At 41.1% G+C, this 20,299-nt stretch overlaps 3 protein-coding genes across 7 annotated transcripts; 2 read left to right on the top strand and 1 right to left on the bottom strand.

Annotated features, from left to right (window-relative positions):
* The first annotated feature begins 1,085 nt into the window (after positions 1 to 1,085).
* Positions 1,086 to 5,781, top strand: LOC131978033 (phospholipase A2 inhibitor and Ly6/PLAUR domain-containing protein-like). 4 transcript variants are annotated; one of them, XM_059341533.1, is made up of 6 exons: positions 1,086 to 1,186; positions 3,606 to 3,687; positions 3,906 to 3,989; positions 4,101 to 4,262; positions 4,357 to 4,458; positions 4,560 to 5,781. In XM_059341533.1, the coding sequence occupies exons 2-6, from the start codon at positions 3,639 to 3,641 to the stop codon at positions 4,751 to 4,753; spliced, it is 591 nt and encodes a 196-aa protein (XP_059197516.1). In that variant the 5' UTR covers positions 1,086 to 1,186; positions 3,606 to 3,638; the 3' UTR covers positions 4,754 to 5,781. The 4 variants fall into 4 exon arrangements, with proteins under 4 accessions (XP_059197516.1, XP_059197513.1, XP_059197515.1 ...); XM_059341530.1 differs by having other exon boundaries at positions 3,903 to 3,989; XM_059341532.1 differs by having other exon boundaries at positions 1,092 to 1,190; positions 3,610 to 3,687; positions 3,903 to 3,989.
* Positions 5,782 to 7,821: 2,040 nt separating this feature from the next.
* LOC131978108 (phospholipase A2 inhibitor and Ly6/PLAUR domain-containing protein-like) lies at positions 7,822 to 10,471 on the top strand. The gene is made up of 6 exons (XM_059341625.1): positions 7,822 to 7,871; positions 8,308 to 8,389; positions 8,603 to 8,689; positions 8,801 to 8,959; positions 9,054 to 9,155; positions 9,257 to 10,471. The coding sequence occupies exons 2-6, from the start codon at positions 8,341 to 8,343 to the stop codon at positions 9,496 to 9,498; spliced, it is 639 nt and encodes a 212-aa protein (XP_059197608.1). The 5' UTR covers positions 7,822 to 7,871; positions 8,308 to 8,340; the 3' UTR covers positions 9,499 to 10,471.
* A 600-nt stretch (positions 10,472 to 11,071) lies between these two features.
* On the bottom strand, positions 11,072 to 13,949 carry LOC131978071 (phospholipase A2 inhibitor and Ly6/PLAUR domain-containing protein-like). Of its 2 annotated transcripts, none has more exons than XM_059341579.1 (5): positions 13,867 to 13,949; positions 13,512 to 13,601; positions 12,374 to 12,517; positions 12,170 to 12,274; positions 11,072 to 12,084 (listed from the first exon to the last, which is right to left on the bottom strand). In XM_059341579.1, exons 1-5 carry the CDS (start codon positions 13,916 to 13,918, stop codon positions 11,879 to 11,881), a joined length of 597 nt encoding a protein of 198 aa, XP_059197562.1. In that variant the 5' UTR covers positions 13,919 to 13,949; the 3' UTR covers positions 11,072 to 11,878. The 2 variants fall into 2 exon arrangements, with proteins under 2 accessions (XP_059197562.1, XP_059197563.1); XM_059341580.1 differs by having other exon boundaries at positions 13,512 to 13,598; positions 13,867 to 13,932.
* Between the last annotated feature and the right edge of the window lie 6,350 nt (positions 13,950 to 20,299).

Below are 20,299 nucleotides of genomic sequence, written 5' to 3'. Positions count from 1 at the left end.
GTCGACCAATCAGAGCAGAGCAATCAACAGAATTAACTGCCGCTGTAGAATGACAGCAGCCAGAGGTGGACAGACTGGAATTTCTGGCCTCGAACAGAAAGCATTTTTGGCAAAACCATAATACCTATCATTGATCCGACTTCACTTTGAGCGCCCTGAGTTCTTCCTGAACGTCTACATATGTTTTTTTTAAGAAAAATGAAAAAATAGCTTTGTTAGAGCAATCTAAAAAAAACTGCTACATCTCCCTTTTTCAGAAATCTTCCTGTGTTTTTAATATGGGAGCCAATGAGGCTGTTGGTGGTGTTGGTGGATCATCTGTGCGTCCTACGCCCAAACTATAACTCTGACAGCTTTACCAGAGGATTGTGAGCGCGCACACTCCTCACACATGCTTCAAACACGCACACACACGCACACAGGTAACTTTATGTGATTTTTGCTACACACACACACAAATGTGCGCACACTCCTCCAGATACACGTTTCACACACTCACACACACACACACACACACACACACACACACACACATTTTGAGGTTAAAGGTCATAGGTTGCTGTATAAATAAATACTTGTAAAGGAATGCTTGTTGTAGGTGTGCTCCTTGTATATTATATAGTATCATAACATTACTAGTATTAATTGTTATAAATCTCTGAAGAATCTCATCATAGTGTACACACACCGGCAGTAGCCCCCGTGGCCCTTTCACTATTTACCCAGAGGAAATCTTCTAGTTGACATTATTCTTCCCCCTTTTCCCATTAAATCATTTATTAATCTTAATTTATTTATTTATTATTTTTATTTACTAGTATTTTTTCTCTCCTTAATTCCCTGTCAGTCTACTGCTCCACACTCCAGTGTTTATCTTCATTTTATTATAATAATACTTTAATTAAATTTAATTAAATTTAACTTTTTATTTTATTTTATTTCATTTCATTTTATTTTATTTTGTTTATTTCTGTGCTTATTTTCCTGTCCATGTACTGCTCCCTCTCCAGTCCAGTATGTGACGGTAATGCTCCTCTACGTTGGTCTGCCAAACGAAAAAAAAAAAAAAAAACCTCCACAGAAGAAGAAGAAGTTTGCTCTGCGACACAAAAACATGTAGCTGCAGCTTCAGTCTCAGGAGATTTTCTGGATTTTTCTGCCAGAGAATAAAAACGGTCCGGACTGAGTGAGTACGGACTGAGACACTCTGAGACACTCTGAGACACATTGAGACACTCTGAGACACTCTGAGACACATTGAGACACATTGAGACACTCTGAGACACTCTGAGACACTCTGAGACACTGACACTCTGAGACACATTGAGACACATTGAGACACTCTGAGACACTCTGAGACACATTGAGACAGACTGAGACACTCTGAGACACATTGAGACACTCTGAGACACTCTGAGACACTCTGAGACACATTGAGACACATTGAGACACTCTGAGACACTCTGAGACACATTGAGACACATTGAGACACTCTGAGACACTCTGAGACACATTGAGACAGACTGAGACAGACTGAGACACTCTGAGAGACATTATTTTTTTCCTATTTCGATAACTTTGTGTCCTTTTTTGGCTGTGAATCTGGCAGGGAAACTATTTACAAGACGACAACTACGAGAGGAGAAGGAGGAGGAGACAAGAGAGAGAGAGGGAGAGAGAGGGAGGGAGGAGGAGAAGAGGAAGAGGAGGAGAGAGAGAGAGGAAAAAGAGGGAGGAGGAAGAGGAGGAGGAGTGGAATAGGAGGTGGAAGAGGAGGAGCAAGAGAGAGGAGGAGAGGTTTGTAAAAGACTCCTCCTGAGGTTTAGACAGACTTTCTATCAGCAGTGAAACTATTTACAAGACTCCAACTAGATTCTTTTAGCAGTTTTTTTCTCTGAGTAAAAACCAAAGAGAAGAGACACTAAATGCTCCTCACAAAGCTGAAAAAGGGTTTCTGGTTGTATCACATGAAAAGGAACAAGGACAGGTCAGGATGGAGATGACGGAAGTCACTGATGACGGATGGGTCCAAGATGTTCTGCCTCAGGACCCAACAGCGCTCCTCAGGACCATAGCCCTCCCAATCCACCAGGTAGCGAAAGCCACGCCCCTGGCGGCGAACGTCCAGAATGCGCCGTACGGTATAGGCCACCGTCCACCACCCGGGGGGGTAACAGTAGGAGAGAGAAGACAGGAGCGAACAGGCTTCAACAGGGAAACATGAAAAGTAGGGTGAACCCTACGTAGAGAGGTCGGGAGCTTCAGATGGACAGCACAGGGATTGACAACAGTTTCTATTTCATATGGCCCAACATACCGGGGAGCGAGCTTCCTGGACTCCACTTGGAGAGACAGATCCTTGGAGAGGAGCCACACTTTCTGTCCTGGGCCTGTGTCCTGGATGAAGCTTGGAGCAGCGCAGCACGGGCACGCTTCCAAGTGGCCCGGCAGCGACGCATATGGGTCTGGTCTGATGAGACTCGTTAAGAAGATGAGACTCGTTAAGAAGAGCCGGAGGGGATGTTTACCCCTTAGCGTCCAGTCTGCAAATTGCCAACATGCTAACAGTTAGGTCTGTCATTCAGTCTGAACTTCAAACAGGCACCAAAATGCTGTGAAGCCAGTCCGTGTAATTCAGCCGGTACCTTCACGCTGAGCGATGTTCCTCTTTTGCTCGGACTCATTGTGCTTGTTGCCTTTTAGAACAAAGATCAGATTTGATTCAAACTGGAGGAGTGAGCTGATCTAATTAATGTTGTTTATGATATACAACAAGTTTTTGTGCTTTTTTGTTGGAAAACATCCCTAAATACAAGTGTCAGAAATACAAATACAAACAAATAAAAAAATAAATACACAAAAGTCTTGCTTTGTGTTTGCATGTAGTCCAATATTCACTCTGCTTTGAGCTCTGGCTTTGGTCTCTATCAACCACTGAGAAAAATGTCATTAAAATGCTTTACTATGAATCAATGTAATAAAAATGATCCTTGACTCCACTTTCCTGTCATATTTGTGCAGTAATATTGATTACTGCTGTTTTAACATAATAAAACTGTTATATGTTGTATTGGAGGAGATTCTGATTCAGAGTTATTAAACTGGGAAGAATAATTATTATATATTTAGAAAAACCATGTGTTACGACCTGGCTCTAAAGCCATGACAAAAGATCGGGAAACTTAGACAAAAGGCAATTTAGCAAATGATTTATTCGGGAAAGAATAATAATCGATCAAAACATAAACCAAAGATACGATGAGGTGTGATTATCAGTAAATCCAGTAGTGAATCAGAATCAGAAAGCCTTTATTGTCATTGTACAGGGTAGAACAACGAAATTAGCCATCAACCCGTCCAAAAACGTATAAAAACACACAAACAATATGACAGAGGTGAAGAGGACAGGAAGACAGAGATGAAGAGAAAGAAAAACAGCACAACATGAGGAGAGGAAAAAACAATGAAAAAACCTCAGCAACATAAGCGTAATACACTTCACGTGTACAGACTTATGACATGTATGTAAGTATATTTGGATTTTAGCTGCAGTAACTGGGGTGTCTTGTTAATTTAACTCTCAACTTCCTCTTCTTGTTTTAAAGACAGTTTCAGTATAAACCCCTCCAGCCGTCAGGATGAAGCTGATCGTGTCTCTCACTCTCTTCTTGATGCTCTCCAGCACAGGTAACTCTACTCACTCTTACATCAGCGTTTATGCAGATAATATAAATGTAATGCTGGCTAGAATTAAATGCTTAATTCAATAAAAAAATAATAATTAAGGGACAAATCAGGAGAGGAACATTAAGTATCTGTAGTAGGGTTTGGTTTAGTGACAGCAGAGCCATTTCAAATGTTTGTCTCAGTTCATTTATTCTTTATTTATTTATTTATTGCAGCAGCAGGTCTTAAGTGTCAGACCAGTTCAGGCCTCCAACCGTGTGCCTCCGATGATCAGTTGTGTGCAACAATTGCTGTCACTACAGGTAAAAATGCATAAAATATTATGAAGACTAATCTGTTTCCCGAAGTGATTTACTTTCCTTTTGTTCCATTTAGTCCATGTGTCCTCTTAACATGAAGTACATTGTGTTCAGTATTAGGTAATGAGGAGAGTCAGAGCATCAACCAGACCTGTGTGCTGCCCGCTCTCTGCAGGGTTCCCAGTCACAGATTTTCATTGAGTTCTAGTGGGGAGACGGACGCTTTTGCTGTTCATTGCTGCAACACAGACGGCTGCAACAGTCAAACTGTATCCTGTAAGTATGTTTGGAGTTTTGCTGAAATAACTGGGGTGTGAACGTAACGTTACTCTGAACTCGTGTCTCGTGCATGTCTCCTGTTCTGTTTCAGATCCTGATGTGACAGAAAACAGCCTGCAGTGTTTCACCTGCTCTGGTACCGTCTGTAATCAGACAGTTCAGTGTGTGGGAGCAGAGGACCGCTGCTTTCATCGTGAGTCCTCCTGATCCATGTTGATCACACACTGCCTCAACTGTTTGCTTTTAATTTAAAAAATGGTTCTCCTAGTAAAACAGTGGTTTTGTCATCCACAGAGTCACATCACAACAAAACCTTTGTGGACCATGGCTGTATGTCTGCAAACTTGTGTGATGTTCACAACCAGAAGGCGCTCACAAGTGCTTTGTCTGGTGATGAGCCTGACTCAACCGATGAGCCTGACACCATTGCAATCGAATGTTGTGCATCCAGCTTCTGTAACTCGGCCGTCACACTGCCGTCAGTGTGACGGCAGTGTGTCACTGAGTGTTGTTCCTGTGCTGCTTGGTCTCGTTGCCCTTGTCGTCTGTTAGAACCAAGAGTGTAACTGAGCTGAAGTGTTTAACCAACAAAACACAAAAAAGACAGCACTGCTAAAGGTACCTAGTGTGTGAGGTTTTAGCTCCAGCGGCTGCAGAAGACAAACCACAAACTGTCACCATTTCTCTTTTTACTCTTGCACTCCTCCATGTAAGGAAGCCATTACACAGTCAGATGCAAACACAAAAGCCGTCTAAAACCACCCAGATGCAGAACAAGTTAGGGCATTCTCTGAAATGTGAATAAAACAGAATGCAATCATTTGCCAATCCTTAAATCTACCTTTTTCATTGTATTGGAGATGTTTCTGTTACTGAGCCTACCCTTATTGATATAAATATGGTGGACAAAAAGAGATGAGAGGGGCGTAAACAAATATCAGAGAGACGATGACAACAGTCAGAGTGCAATTGAGAAGAACTTGTCACACACTCGAAGCCACAATGCCCAGAATAGATTTTTAAAATGTGTCAATACCCAGAAGAAGACTGTCACGTACATTCTCTGCATTGTGGCTACGACTGTTCAAATAGTTTTTTCTACATATTTGGACAGAATAATAGAATCACCTTTCAGTTTATTGATATGCAAGTCAAAAGCAGTTGAACCACCTCCTTTCTAAAATAGTCTCAACTAAAACAAAAAAAACTAAAAACCTTCATGGAGAAAGAGTTCATGGCAACCATCCTTAAAAGAGATAACTTGGGTATTGAATGTGTTGAATAATGCGTAGAATGTGTTTTCATCTCTTATCGTTGTTCTGTACCTTCCTCTAAAACAGCAGCATGGAGATGTGATTGTAGTTTACTATATTCAGATTATAATACGTTTTCAAAAGGTTCTGTATAAAAATGATTAACCCATCTTTCTTCTGTGTCACATAAATATGTTGCTGTAATCTGGTTTATATAGTAAAATGTGCTCTGTTCAAACTATCCTAATAAAGCTTTTTATGATTCATAACACTCTTCTTCTGTCTCTTTTCGTCAGTCTCTGCTCCTCTCCACACTCCCTCTCAGACATGTACTGCTCTCTTGATTTACATGTATGTGACCTACTCTGATGTAGTCACACAGAAGCCTGCATTAGGATTTTGACCAGTAATCACACAGTTAACTACAGGACACGAGGTCTGTCAGCTAACACTGAAGGCAACAGGAACCAACAGAGTGAGTTTTCACCGAGCAGCTAACCCTGAACTACAACAGAGACCCCAATGAATGAGTGATAATTATTTTTAATCATTATTAATAACTTTCTATGACCATTTTAACACACATTTGAACAGTGAGACCAACAGAAGTGGTGTTCAGGTTTCAGGCATTTGTAAAACACATTGGTGCCCCGTGTGAGGCACCGCGCAGTTGGCGATCATTCATAATTGACCGTTCGCAAAACTCCTCCCCCGAACGCTCCCCGTCTAATCATACCTTAGCAACTGTTCCTAAGAGAAGAAGGTCGGACAAACTTTGAGCTCTGAGCAACAGGATGAAACAGTGTGCATACGGGATTTGTAAATCTGACTCCAGGTACCATCAGAGTTCAGCAGGAGGAGTCGTTTTTTCCCCTTTTCCAAGAGCAGCATTGCTGGCTGTGGATTAAACAGTGTGGCAGAACCCTCTCCCAACTTAATATCTGAAAGATCAAAAGACACACATGTCTGCTCCAAGGTAAGCTGCTAGCTAGCTAACATGAGCTAACTACCGATTGTCTAGCTATGTTAGAGGAGATAACCCAAACCGGATTTAACAGTTTTTGGTTCCTGTCAAATAGTCTTCTTCCCACTACTAGTGCAGAACTAGTGAAAAAAACTGATGTCAATGACACTGTCTGTAAAATTAGCATGCTATGCTAGGTAGCAATGTTGCTAGGAGCTTAACATAATACAGGGCTGTACAGTGCTAATAGCTAGCGTCACTGAATCCCACTTCAGCCATCTTTTGGCTAACATTATCAACATTTCACATGAACTACTAATACAAATGATCGTGCTATATTTCCAATTAATGGAATGGTGTGAAACTAGAGTATAACTTCTTATCTTTCAAACCATATATAGTTTTGACCATGTACATTAGCCTCAGGTTTATCGAAGTCAGCAAAAGGATGCTAACTCTGGTGAAATGGTCTAGCACTATCGATTTCATGGATCGGTCACTTTCATCTACTCATAATAAAACAATGGCAGCTGCTGATTGTTTCTGGGTAAGCCAAAGACATATCAGCATTTTCAACACACCCCGTCCGGTTCGGTATTTATTCAGACCTTCACAATAAGTCACAGTACAGTAAAATACAGATGTAGCCTATAGCACATGCTACATCAGTCTGTGCTGTGGATGATTTACCATCTAGGCACCAGTGACATCTTATTTTACATGTTTTCTAGAGTGTAGCCTACAGATGACATGTTTGTAACTATAGTTACATGTCAATGATAGAGCAACTATCAACCTCTGTAGCACCAGAGCTATAAGCTAAAAAAGTTACCTTACAGGCTTTTACCAACTTATTTTATTTTAATCTTTGTAGCATTTTGTGAATGGGCAGCCTCCCTCTTGGAGGTATTACTCCAACAGCGCCGGTCCGCTCCACGGCTGCTGACGGTCCTGGAAGCTTGATGGACATAGCAACAGCAACTAAGGGGGCGGAGCTTCTGCAAACGGTCAACTGTATGATTGTTGAGTTATTATTTTATTTGATTATATACTCAAACTAAACTTTTTAATCAATCATCAACATTTTAGCTGAGAGGATAATAAAATAAATCTTTCTCCCCAACACATAAACAGTGGAAGAGTTTATATGTCCAATCTGAAACTAAACTCTCACTTCTGTTCATGCAGCTTCAAGAAATAATTAATCAGTGATCGGTATCTTGTAAAGTATCTGTGTGGGGATTCATCGTAGCAATAGTGTGGGAGGGCTGACAGCAAACATGTTGCTGCAGGAAGTGGAGTGAAGAAGTTAAAGTGTAACGTGGTGAACATCAGGGTTTATCAGACCAGTTCAGACCACAGAAGAAGAGCGGCTTCAGGCTTCAGCAGGTGAGTGAGCCAAGAAACTTTTCTCAACAAACTGAACAGGTTCATTGTGTTAAAGTGCTGGATGAGATTTATTTTTACTGCGTGAGTAAATATTTTCTGCTTTGACTGAGATTCCACCAACTGATCTAATCTAATAATTAAAAAATCAGCCTGTAGGGGATCATAGAGGATCCGTTTAAAATGTCTTGTCTCCAAAATATTACACTTATGATCTGAACGTAATCTGGGCAGTGATTTAATTTGTCTGCACAGAAAATATGGAACATAATATCCTGCTTTAAAACTTAACTTGCAGGAGACAAAGTTGCTTTTGGAGAAACTTAAAGAGAGATGAATGTCACAAACCTCGACAGTTTTCACGACGTAGGATGAAACATTCTGTATTTTGCTGTTCTAGCAGTGATTTTATGTTTTTCTTCCTCTTCTTGTTTTAAAGACAGTTTCAGTATAAACCCCTCCAGCCGTCAGGATGAAGTTGATCGTGTCTCTCACTCTCTTCTTGATGCTCTCCAGCACAGGTAACTCTACTCACTCTTACATCAGCGTTTATGCAGATAATATAAATATAATGCTGACTAGAATTAAATGCTTAACTCAATAAAAAAAAAAAATAAGGGACAAATCAGGAGAGGAACATTAAGTATCTGTAGTAGGGTTTGGTTTAGTGACAGCAGAGCCATTTCAAATGTTTGTCTCAGTTCATTTATTCTTTCTTTCTTTCTTTATTGCAGCTGCAGGTCTTAAGTGTCAGACCAGTTCAGGCCTCCAACCGTGTGCCTCCGATGATCAGTTGTGTGCAACAATTGCTCACACTAACGGTAAAAATGCATAAAATATTATCAAGATTAATCTGTTTCCAGAAGTGATTTACTTTAATTTTGTCCCATTTAGTCCATGTGTCCTCTTAACATGAAGTACATTGTGTTCAGTATTAGGTAATGAGCGAAGTCGCATCCACCAGACCTGTATGCTGCCCGCTGTCTGCAGGGTTCCCAGTCACACATTTTCATTGAGTTTTGGTCGGGAGAAGGCAGCTGCTGCTGTTCGTTGCTGCAACACAGACGGCTGCAACAGTCAAACTGTATCCTGTAAGTATGTTTGGAGTTTAGCTGAAATAACTGGGGTGTGAACTTAACGTTACTCTGAACTTGTGTCTCGTGCATGTCTCCTGTTCTGTTTCAGATCCTGATATGACAGAAAACAGCCTGCAGTGTTTCACCTGCTCTGGTACCGTCTGTAATCAGACAGTTCAGTGTGTGGGAGCAGAGGACCGCTGCTTTCATGGTGAGTCCTCCTGATCCATGTTGATCACACACTGCCTCAAGTGTTTGTTTTTAATTTAAAAAATGGTTCTCCTAGTAAAACAGTGGTTTTGTCATCCACAGAGTCATTTCGTGACAACACCTTTGTGAACCGTGGCTGTATGTCTGCAAACATGTGTGATGTTCGCAACCAGAAGGCGATCAAAGGTGTTTTGCTTGGTGTTGCGATCGACTTAATCCCTAAGCTTGACATCACTGCAATCGAATGTTGTGCATCCAGCTTCTGTAACTCGGCCGTCAGTGTGACGGTCACACTGAGTGTTGTTCCTGTGCTGCTTGGTCTCGTTGCCCTTGTCATCTATTAGAACCAAGAGTGTAACTGAGCTGAAGTGTTTAACCAACAAAACACAAAAAAGACAGCACTGCTAAAGGTACCTAGTGTGTGAGGTTTTAGCTCCAGCGGCTGCAGAAGACAAACCACAAACTGTCCCCATTTCTCTTTTTACTCTTGCACTCCTCCATGTAAGGAAGCCATTACACAGTCAGATGCAAACACAAAAGCTGTCTAAAACCACCCAGATGCAGAACAAGTTAGGGCATTCTCTGAAATGTGAATAAAACAGAATGCAATCATTTGCCAATCCTTAAATCTACCTTTTTCATTGTATTGGAGGTGTTTCTGTTACTGAGCCTACCCTTATTGATATAAATATGGTGGACAAAAACAGATGAGAGGGGCGTAAACAAATATCAGAGAGACGCTGACAACAGTCAGAGTGCAAATGAGAAGAACTAGTCACACACTCGAAGCCACAATGCCCAGAATAGATTTTTAAAATGTGTCAATACCCAGAAGAAGACTGTCACGTACATTCTCTGTATTGTGGCTACAACTGTTCAAATATTTTTTCATCTACATATTTGAACAGAATAATAGAATCACCTTTCAGTTTATTGATATGCAAGTCAACAGCAGTTGAACCACCTCCTTTCTAAAATAGTCTCAACTAAAACTAAAAAACCTAAAAACCTTCATGGAGAAAGAGTTCATGGCAACCATCCTTAAAAGAGATAACTTGGGTATTGAATGTGCTGAATAATGTGTAGAATGTGTTTTCATCTCTTATCGTTGTTCTGTACCTTCCTCTAAAACAGCAGCATGGAGATGTGATTGTAGTTTACTATATTTAGATTATAATACGTTTTCAAAAGGTTCTGTATAAAAATGATTAACCCATCTTTCTTCTGTGTCACATAAATATGTTGCTGTAATCTGGTTCATATAGTAAAATGTGCTCTGTTCAAACTATCCTAATAAAGCTTTTTATGATTCATGACACTCTTCTTCTGTCTCTTTTCGTCAGTCTCTGCTCCTCTCCACACTCCCTCTCAGACATGTACTGCTCTCTGGATTTACATGTATGTGACCTACTCTGATGTAGTCACACAGAAGCCTGCATTAGGATTTTGACCAGTAATCACACAGTTAACTACAGGACACGAGGTCTGAAATAAAACTGTACTCTTCTTCAGATAGCATCAAAAACCTTGCTCTGTAATATTTCGTAGTAGCATCAGTATCGGACCATTCTAGCTTGACTATTTCCCAGCATGCAATGCCATGACTAGATCTCCTTCATTGAACACATGAAGCGCCACCTTGTGGCCACACCAAGCAACTACAACCATACTCTTCATGAATTTACACCAAAAAAATAACTGTTTGACATTAAACCAACACAAATACATTTAGTAAACCCGACTGTATTTTTATAGGGGTTACACTATGTTAGATGAGATTACCCAAACCGGATCATTTTTATTACATTGATTCATAGTAAAGCATTTTAATGACATTTTTCTCAGTGGTTGATAGAGACCAAAGCCAGAGCTCAAAGCAGAGTGAATATTGGACTACATGCAAACACAAAGCAAGACTTTTGTGTATTTATTTTTTATTTGTTTGTATTTGTATTTCTGACACTTGTATTTAGGGATGTTTTCCAACAAAAAAAGTACAAAAATGTGTCCAATTAAAACAAAATTGAATCTATAAGGTTGCATCATGACAATACTTCAATATGTGGAGAAAACTGTTTTTTCCTGACACTTGTGGTCACTTGGAAAAGTGTTTATGTATAAAACTCATTTGAATCAAATTTAAAAATAATAATTGATCAGAGAAATTCAACTTTTTTCTGATTTCTGTCATTTTAACTGTGTCCTTCTGCACAAAGACTGTTTGAGCTGCAGAATGTATATATATTTTATATATCATAAACAACACTAATTAGATCAGCTAACTCCTCCTGTTTGAATCAAATCGAAGGCCCTGCTCTATGGAGTGAGATTTGTGCCAAAATGTTCAAACAACACACAAAAATATTAATCAAAATATCAAATACAAAATTTAAATTACAAAAAATGAAGTCAAAGACAAAATTCAAAACTTGAAATGAAATTATTTGTGTAACTGCAAAAGAAATCTGTCTTTGAATAACTGTTATAACTATATTGTATTATATATTATTATACATTACTTTATAATTAAAGACAGAATGCAGCAGCAAACAAACAAGCAGTTGCACAAATAATTGATTTCAAGATTTGAATTTTGTCTTTGACTTTATTTTTTGTTTGTTTAAATTTTGTATTTGATATTCTGATTAATATTTTTTCATTTGATTTTGAAGAAGTGTTGTTTGAACATTTTGGCACTAATCTACCTCCATACTGATCTTTGTTCTAAAAGGCAACAAGCACAATGAGTCCGATCAAAAGAGGAACAGCGCTCAGCGTGAACGTGCCGGCTGAATTACACAGACTGGTGTCACAGCATTTTGGTGTTTGGGTGAAGTTCAGGTTGGACGTCGGGTAAGGCTGCGCAGAGACTTCACACAGGTTCCTGGAGACGCAGCCAGAGACTTTGTGGATGGTGTTTCCATTCGCCGCTGTGGGTCACAAAACCACCGTTAAACCGGCCCACATTCAACAGAGAAAGAAAAGCTGAATGCGTTATGCAGCTAGAGGACTCACCGGTCCCACTGAGGCAGCGGTCCTGGAAGCCGTTACACTGGACCATCTCCTTGCAGTTGTTACAGGTGTAGCACTTCAGCTCTTTGTTCACTGGAGCAACAGGGTCTGAAACAGAACAAGAGACATCATCCCCATGTTCACATTGTTGACAGGAAGTCACTTCCTTCCTTGAACATGACCACAGGTTGTTCTCACGTCACTCACAGGGCACATCCTGACTGTTGCAGCTGTTTGTGCTGCAGCAGTAAACAGATGCAGTCCCGTTAGAAGAGCCAAAGTTGAAGGAATATGTCTGGTTGTTTGGGTTGCAGAGTGAAGACGGCGCACAAAACTTCGTCTGATTGTTGCCTGGAACAGAGATTATTGTAAAATGTTCAGTAAAATAACATTAATAAATAATAACAATTTTATTCATAGAGCACTTTACACTACGCATGTTATAAAGTGCTTTACAAAGACAAGTTAAAAACAGACATGAAACAACAGATGATAATGTTAGAGAATGACATAGTTCTGTGCAATTAAAAGACAGATCCAGGGAAGGTAAAGTTCAGGTAAAATCAGGAAAGGCTCTCCGATAAAAGTTTGTTTTAAGAAGAGATTTAAAAGAGATCACTGACCCAGCCGACCTGATTTCCTCGGGCAGGTTGCTCCAGAGCCTCGGGGCCCTGACTGCCAACGCTCTGTCCCCCTTAGTTTTCAGCCGAGGCCCTAGGACAGTCAGGAGACCCCTGCCCGAGGGTCTCAGAGGACAGACTGGTGTGTAGGTGTTAAGAGGTCAGAGATGTAGCAGGGAGTGAGGCCATGAAGGGCCTTAAAAGTAATCAGTAAGATCTTAAAATCAATTCTAAAACATACTGGGAGCCAGTGTTAGGATGCTAAAACAGGAGTGATGTGATCATGTTTCTTGGTTCTGCTTAAAAGTCTGGCAGCTGAATTCTGGACAATCTGGAGTCTATGACTGGATTTCTGGTTCAGGCAGGTGAAAAAGGCTGTTGCAGTAATCAAGTGTGATGAGATAAAAGCCTGTAAAATGGTCTCTGTGTCTTTAAAAGTTAGCACAGATCGTGTTTTAGAAATATTTCGAAGGTGGTAAAAACAGGATTGCACAAGTTTTGTGGTGTGTTGTTCAAAACACAACTTATCATCAAACCAGACTCCAAGATTCTTTGTGACAGGAGTAATATTATCAATTAGGAAACCGCTAATAACAAGGATCTCTGTTTTGTTTGTATTCAGTTGAAGGAAATTCTGTGACATCCAGTTTTTTACGTCATGTGGACACAAAGGACACACAGCGCAAACACACTGAGTCAGAAACAGAGTGATGAGGAAACATTACCTTGTACGGCAATTGTTGCACACAGTTCTCCGTCTGCACAGGTTTTGAGTCCACGGGTTGCATCATCATGACACCGAAGAGCTGCAGCTGCTGCGAGGAAAACATTTATCAGTGAAATGATGACGGTGAGCAGCACAACGATTCCACCGTAAAGCCCAGATAAACTGTTTCATCCTGACGAAACACTGCCTTTAATAGGGGACTCATTCATTTCATCTGCTGCAGATTTACTCTCAGTCCATTGAAATGTTCCTTCTTCACACTTTAACTGACCTCACCTGCATCCTGACTCATGTTCATGTTAAATAAAGGACATTCTGGTTATCGTCTAACATCTTAAATCATGTTGTATTACCTGTGCTGCAGAGCATCCCGATGAGAGTCAGAGACAGAATCAGCTTCATCATGACGAGTCAACGTGCACAGTGACGGTTTAATTGTGGAACTGAACCTTATATAGGTGAGGTGACGAGGCTGTACCAACAGGAAGAACTTTTTTGTCGAAGTAGAACTTGCATTGATCCATTGCACATGCAACGGGTGTGTCTTGTAACACACAACAGTTACACACTGCAATAAAGTGTTGTCTAAAACCAGATAAAACAGTAAATCTGAGGGAAATGATCTTGCTGCATGGACAGATAATTTCACTTGACAAGATTTATTGAATTAAGATTATTAAATCTAGAAATAAGCATGTTGAACACTTAAAATAAGAAATACGTTTTTTTTTTTTATCTTGGTAAGAAACAAATCATTTGCAGTGTTCACATACAGTGTGAAGTAATGAAGGCAGTCAAGCTACAGTATCATTTAGTTATCAAAGTCAGGAATAACAGGCCAGAAGCAGAACAGAAGTCTAGCAGTCAGTTAAATAGTTTATTTCAGAAGTACAAAAGCTGATCTCAGGTAGCCAGGCAGGGGAGCAGCAGACACAGGGCAGGAGAAAACACACCAAAAATCACTGGGGGAGTCTCAGGTCAGAAGCCTTTATTGTCATTGTACAGGGTAGTACAACGAAATTAGCCATCAACCCGTCCAAAATATATAAAAACACACAAACAATATGACAGAGGTGAAGAGGACAGGAAGACAGAGATGAAGAGAAAGAAATACAGCACAACATGAGGAGAGGAAACGAGGAAAAAACTATGAAAAAACCTCAGCAACATAATCATAATACACAATACACTTCACAACATGAACAGACTTATGACATGCCACAGTGGGGGAGTCTGGGGCGGGGATGTTTGCGTATCTGTATATGTAGAAGTTAAAGTGTGTAAGACTGAGACCTGCCTTTATCCAGAACCTAATCAGTCTGTCTAATCTGTCTGTTGTATGTGTGTGTGTTCTGTCAGTGTGGTAAGAGTTTGTGTGTCTCTTCCTGTTCTTTGTTTAGAGCATTTTAACCCCTTATTAACTTTAGCTCAGTATGTATGTACAACATGTATTTACACATAAACAAGTATTACATTACATAGTATTTACATATTATCACGTAACACAATGTACCTGTACAAATCACATATATAAAAACATATTAAACTTCATAACAGAAGCAAAAACATTAAAATATTAAAACACTTTAATTACAGATATCATGACATCAGTCAGTCAGTCGTTAGTATGAGTCAGTCTGGGGTTTGTTCACTTTGGTATTTAGACTTTTCTTTTCTTAAACATGTTGGATTTCTTGAGTGTACCATGGAATAACACCCTTCTGACCTCTTGTCCAATTCATCTGTGTCAATCATCTAATTTGATTGTGAGGTCTGTACTTATGTACTTCTAACAGTTATCCATATTAATTACATATCAATTAAGTATTGCCCTTTATACTCAGAGAGTAATTACTTTATTTGGCACAACCCGTGTGCAGATTCCGGCTACCGCTGAGGATACACTTCCCTGTATTCATGACTTAGCGCCCCGCAGCTGGTGTCGTCCTCTTTAACTAGTGGAAAACCTCCACATATACATTAGACTCGTCTAGACAAAAGCACAAAAGAACCGCAAGTCTGTCTCGCCGGGCCCTTATCACAACAAAAATCACATCTCTCTTAAGTCCCCAGCTTCTTATCGCTGGCCAAAAAATTACAAAATCACATCCGGGCAGGACTCTGCAGATTTATAACTCGGCCTTCACAAACCACTGGTTTACCCCAAACTAGGCTAAACTCTTCAATAGAACTAAGAACAGCCAGGCGACCTGTGAAGGATAAATTTGGTGTTTCCTGCATGGTGGGGCATGAAGTAGGCGGCGACCTACTTGGTATTCAAGACGCTAGGCCTTGTGGGAACTCAAACTGTGAACTTAACTCTGATAACACCATGACTGAGGGGAACATGTAGACCAGGGGGTCTGTCCTGATGTGTTGCATAGGGCAGGAAGATAGGGCCACATTGAGACTTGGTGAAGAATCAATGTTGGGAAATACAACAGATATAAGTCGAGCGGTGTACGGGACTTTGTTGTACTGTGAAAGAGCCATTCGGGATTGTGCGGTGTATGGAACACGAATGTGCTAATAAAACTTGCCGAACAGAGTATTGAGTGCTTTGTGTTTGGCCAGCTCACCCTTTAACTTAGTGCAGTTGTCAAAACTGCCACGACAGACCCCACAGAAGAACTTTCGGTCGCTGACCCAGATCAGCCTGAAGCTGAACAGTCCCCCATAAAAGTACGTTTGTGGCCCAGATCACCTCACCAGACCCTCGATCGAAAGCAGCAGGGAATTCACCTCTACCGCCCACCGAGATATCTGGCCGCCAACTCGTCAAGTGGACCCTAATCAGACTCGAGATCGTAAGCCGTGAAGAACTCCGCCTCAACGAACCATCTCGATATCCGACCGCCCGTTTGACCCGGGATCGAAAACGTAGAGACTCTGTCTCTCTCTCTCTCTGCCCAACCCGATATCTGACTGTCGACGCACTGCTTCCCTTTATGTTAAAACAGCAATCCAAACCACTGATTACTCTAGTTAGAGTTTATTGTCCAAATCTGTTGTTCTTATTGTTTTGGTTCACATTAAGAATATATTATTGGTGGTCACTTATGTATGTACACACAAAAGTCACACAAGACTGATTCGAAGGATAAAATTACCAAAAAAAAGAGACGAAGTGACCAAAAATATACATAAAAATCACACAAAAAAGATGTAAAATTACCAAAAGTGACACAAAGTTACCCAATAATAGACGTTAATATCCAGAATCGGCACAAAACGACCAAAAAAAGTCACAAATTGACAAATAAAAAGAGATACAATTACCAAAACAAGAGACTTAGTGACCAAAAATATACATAAAATGACATAGTCACTAACTTCTGTTAAATCACATCTTAAAACCCACTTTTAAAGACTTGATTTTATGAAATGTGTCTATCTCACCACTCCCTTTTACTCTTTTACTCCTTTTCCCTTTTATTTTCTGTGTCTGTGAGAATGTCTTTGTTCCTGCTCTGTCTCTGATTGTTTTTATTTTAATGTAAGAATAGTTTTTAGCCTTATGACATCATTCTCCTTGTGATTAACTCTCTCTATCCAAGCACTTTGTAAACTGGTGTTATTAAAAGGTGCTATAGAAATAAAGTTATTATTATTATAAAACCAAAACCTTGACACCTTGTTTTCTTTCTTGGTTCTGGTTCTGTTGTGTTCTGCATGTTCTCCTCGTGTCAGCGAGGGTTCTCTCCTCCCACAGTCCAAACACATGCAGCTTAGGTTTACCTGGTGACTCTAAATGTCCCGTAGGAGTCAATGAGAGCGTGAATGGTAGTGTCTCTCTGTGTTACGCGGTTACAGATAACGGATGGATGGATTCTAACTGAAAAGTGAGTCTTGTGTTGTGTGTGGACTCGTTTATCGTCACTGCACATCTCTCATTCATCTTTTAATGCATTGTCTCTTTAAAAACAGAGAGATTTGACCTTTAACCCAGAGAGCAGACCAGATGAAGGTTTGCAGCCCTTTGGTTCAGTGTTTGCTGTCCCTCCCTCCTCTTTTCATGTCAAACTAAACATCATTTATGAAAAATCTCTGTAGTGTGAGTTTAACACCAACTGAGTTCCTGTTGGCCCTTTTCACTGTGGCTCAACTCAAGTTCCTCATATATCTGATGTGTAACTCAGTCATTTCACACTCAGAGTGTAAAAGGGAAGTACGTGGTGCCACTCCCACTCAGCTGTGACTCTTAGATCAACTGTTGGTTGCTTCCTTTAGCTGCACATTTGGTGCCAGTTGGAATCACTGTTCACCATTTCAGGATTGTTAGAAATGGCCACAAACTCCAGAAAAATCCTGCTGTGATCTGCTTTCAGAAACTTTTCACATTTAGTAGATTTGTGTATTTTGTGTGATTGTGTGTCAGATCTTGTGTTGTGTTGCTGTTTATTGAGAGTCTAGTGCAGGGGTGTCAAACTCAAATACACAGTGGGCCAAAATGTAAAACTTGGACGAAGTCGCGGGCCAACATTGATATTTATTGAAAAAATGGACCTAAACAAGTTCAAACGAAATGGAACAAGCAAAGCTTGATATAACTTAATATTGCAAACATGCAAAATCGAATATCAAATAAAACAAACAAACACATCAATGGCATTCATTTCTTAAATAAAATGTAAATAAAAATCGTATGTCCCTTTATTTTATATGCTGCCTTCTTTAAATTTAAATTCAACAGTAATCTTTGTCCACAGGCTAAAAATAAATGTAAGAATAAAATAACAATAATAAACCAAATGACTAATAATAATATCCTTCAATGAATGTGCAGCCATTCAAGCCTTGGACTAGCAAGAAAAATAAAGACAACTTTAACTGTTGCTCAGTTTGCTCCACACTGATCTACTGTGTTCAAGCCAAAACACCAGCAGAGCATTCTGGGATTTGTAGTATTATATTTTGGTATTTCCTCGCAGGCCAAATATAATTATACTGGGGGCCAAATTTGGCCCACGGGCCAGAGTTTGACACCTCTGGTCTAGTGAGTCAGCATCCATCCTCTGAATGCTCCAGGTCTCTAGTCTCTGAATGCTCCAGGTCTCTAGTCTCTGAATGCTCCAGGTCTCTAGTCTGGATGCTCCAGGTCTCTAGTCTGGATGCTCCAGGTCTCTAGTCTCTGAACGCTCCAGGTCTCTAGTCTGGATGCTCCAGGTCTCTAGTCTCTGAACGCTCCAGGTCTCTAGTCTGGATGCTCCAGGTCTCTAGTCTCTGAACGCTCCAGGTCTCTAGTCTGGATGCTCCAGGTCTCTAGTCTCTGAACGCTCCAGGTCTCTAGTCTGGATGCTCCAGGTCTCTAGTCTGGATGCTCCAGGTCTCTAGTCTGGATGCTCCAGGTCTCTAGTCTGAATGTCCTGTGTGGTCCTGTGTGGTTCTGTGTGGTTCTATGTGGTCCTATGCCGTCCTGTGTGGTCCTGTGTGGTTCTATGTGGTTCTATGTGGTCCTGTGTGGTCCTGTGTGGTTCTATGTGGTCCTGTGTGGTTCTGTGTGGTCCTGTGTGGTTCTATGTGGTCCTGTGTGGTCCTGTGTGGTTCTGTGTGGTTCTATGTGGTTCTATGTGGTCCTGTGTGGTCCTGTGTGGTTCTATGTGGTCCTGTGTGGTCCTGTGTGGTCCTGTGTGGTTCTGTGTGGTTCTATGTGGTTCTATGTGGTCCTGTGTGGTCCTGTGTGGTTCTATGTGGTTCTATGCGGTCCTGTGTGGTCGTGTGTGGTCCTGTGTGGTCCTGTGTGGTTCTGTGTGGTTCTATGTGGTTCTATGTGGTCCTGTGTGGTCCTGTGTGGTTCTATGTGGTTCTATGCGGTCCTGTGTGGTCCTGTGTGGTTCTGTGTGGTCCTGTGTGGTCCTGTGTGGTTCTATGTGGTCCTGTGTGGTCCTGTGTGGTTCTATGTGTTTCTATGTGGTCCTGTGTGGTCCTGTGTGGTCCTGTGTGGTCCTGTGTGGTCCTGTTTGGTTCTGTTTGGTTCTATGTGGTCCTGTGTGGTCCTGTGTGGTCCTGTGTGGTCCTGTTTGGTTCTGTGTGGTTCTATGTGGTCCTGTGTGGTCCTGTGTGGTCCTGTTTGGTTCTGTTTGGTTCTATGTGGTCCTGTGTGGTCCTGTGTGGTCCTGTGTGGTCCTGTTTGGTTCTATGTGGTTCTATGTGGTCCTGTGTGGTCCTGTGTGGTCCTGTGTGGTTCTATGTGGTCCTGTGTGGTTCTGTGTGGTCCTGTGTGGTCCTGTGTGGTCCTGTGTGGTTCTATGTGGTCCTGTGTGGTTCTATGTGGTCCTGTGTGGTTCTATGTGGTCCTGTGTGGTTCTGTGTGGTTCTATGTGGTCCTGTGTGGTTCTGTGTGGTCCTGTGTGGTCCTGTGTGGTTCTATGTGGTCCTGTGTGGTTCTATGTGGTCCTGTGTGGTCCTGTGTGGTTCTGTGTGGTCCTGTGTGGTCCTGTGTGGTCCTGTGTGGTCCTGTTTGGTTCTATGTGGTTCTATGTGGTTCTGACAGACGTCTGGTTGCTCTGTGGACGTTGAGATGAGTGAGTTGACGTTTGGCTGGTGTAGAACATTAAGTGGACTCAGAGGAGCTCTGAAACCAGAATGTGCTGGTGTGGAACCACATCCTGGTTCTCAGGGACTCTGTTCTCTCTCTAACGTTCACACCTCTCACTTCCTGACAGAACCACACAATGTTAGTGGCTCAGTGAGAGCTGCTGCAACACAGAAACTAAGTACATTTACTCTAGTTCTCTACTTAAGTATCATTCTGAGGTACTTGTACTTTACCAGAGTATTTATATT

Source organism: Centropristis striata, chromosome 9 (genome assembly GCF_030273125.1).
Source record: "Centropristis striata isolate RG_2023a ecotype Rhode Island chromosome 9, C.striata_1.0, whole genome shotgun sequence".
Lineage (NCBI taxonomy): Eukaryota > Metazoa > Chordata > Actinopteri > Perciformes > Serranidae > Centropristis > Centropristis striata.
This window is presented reverse-complemented; position numbering and strand designations above follow the sequence as displayed.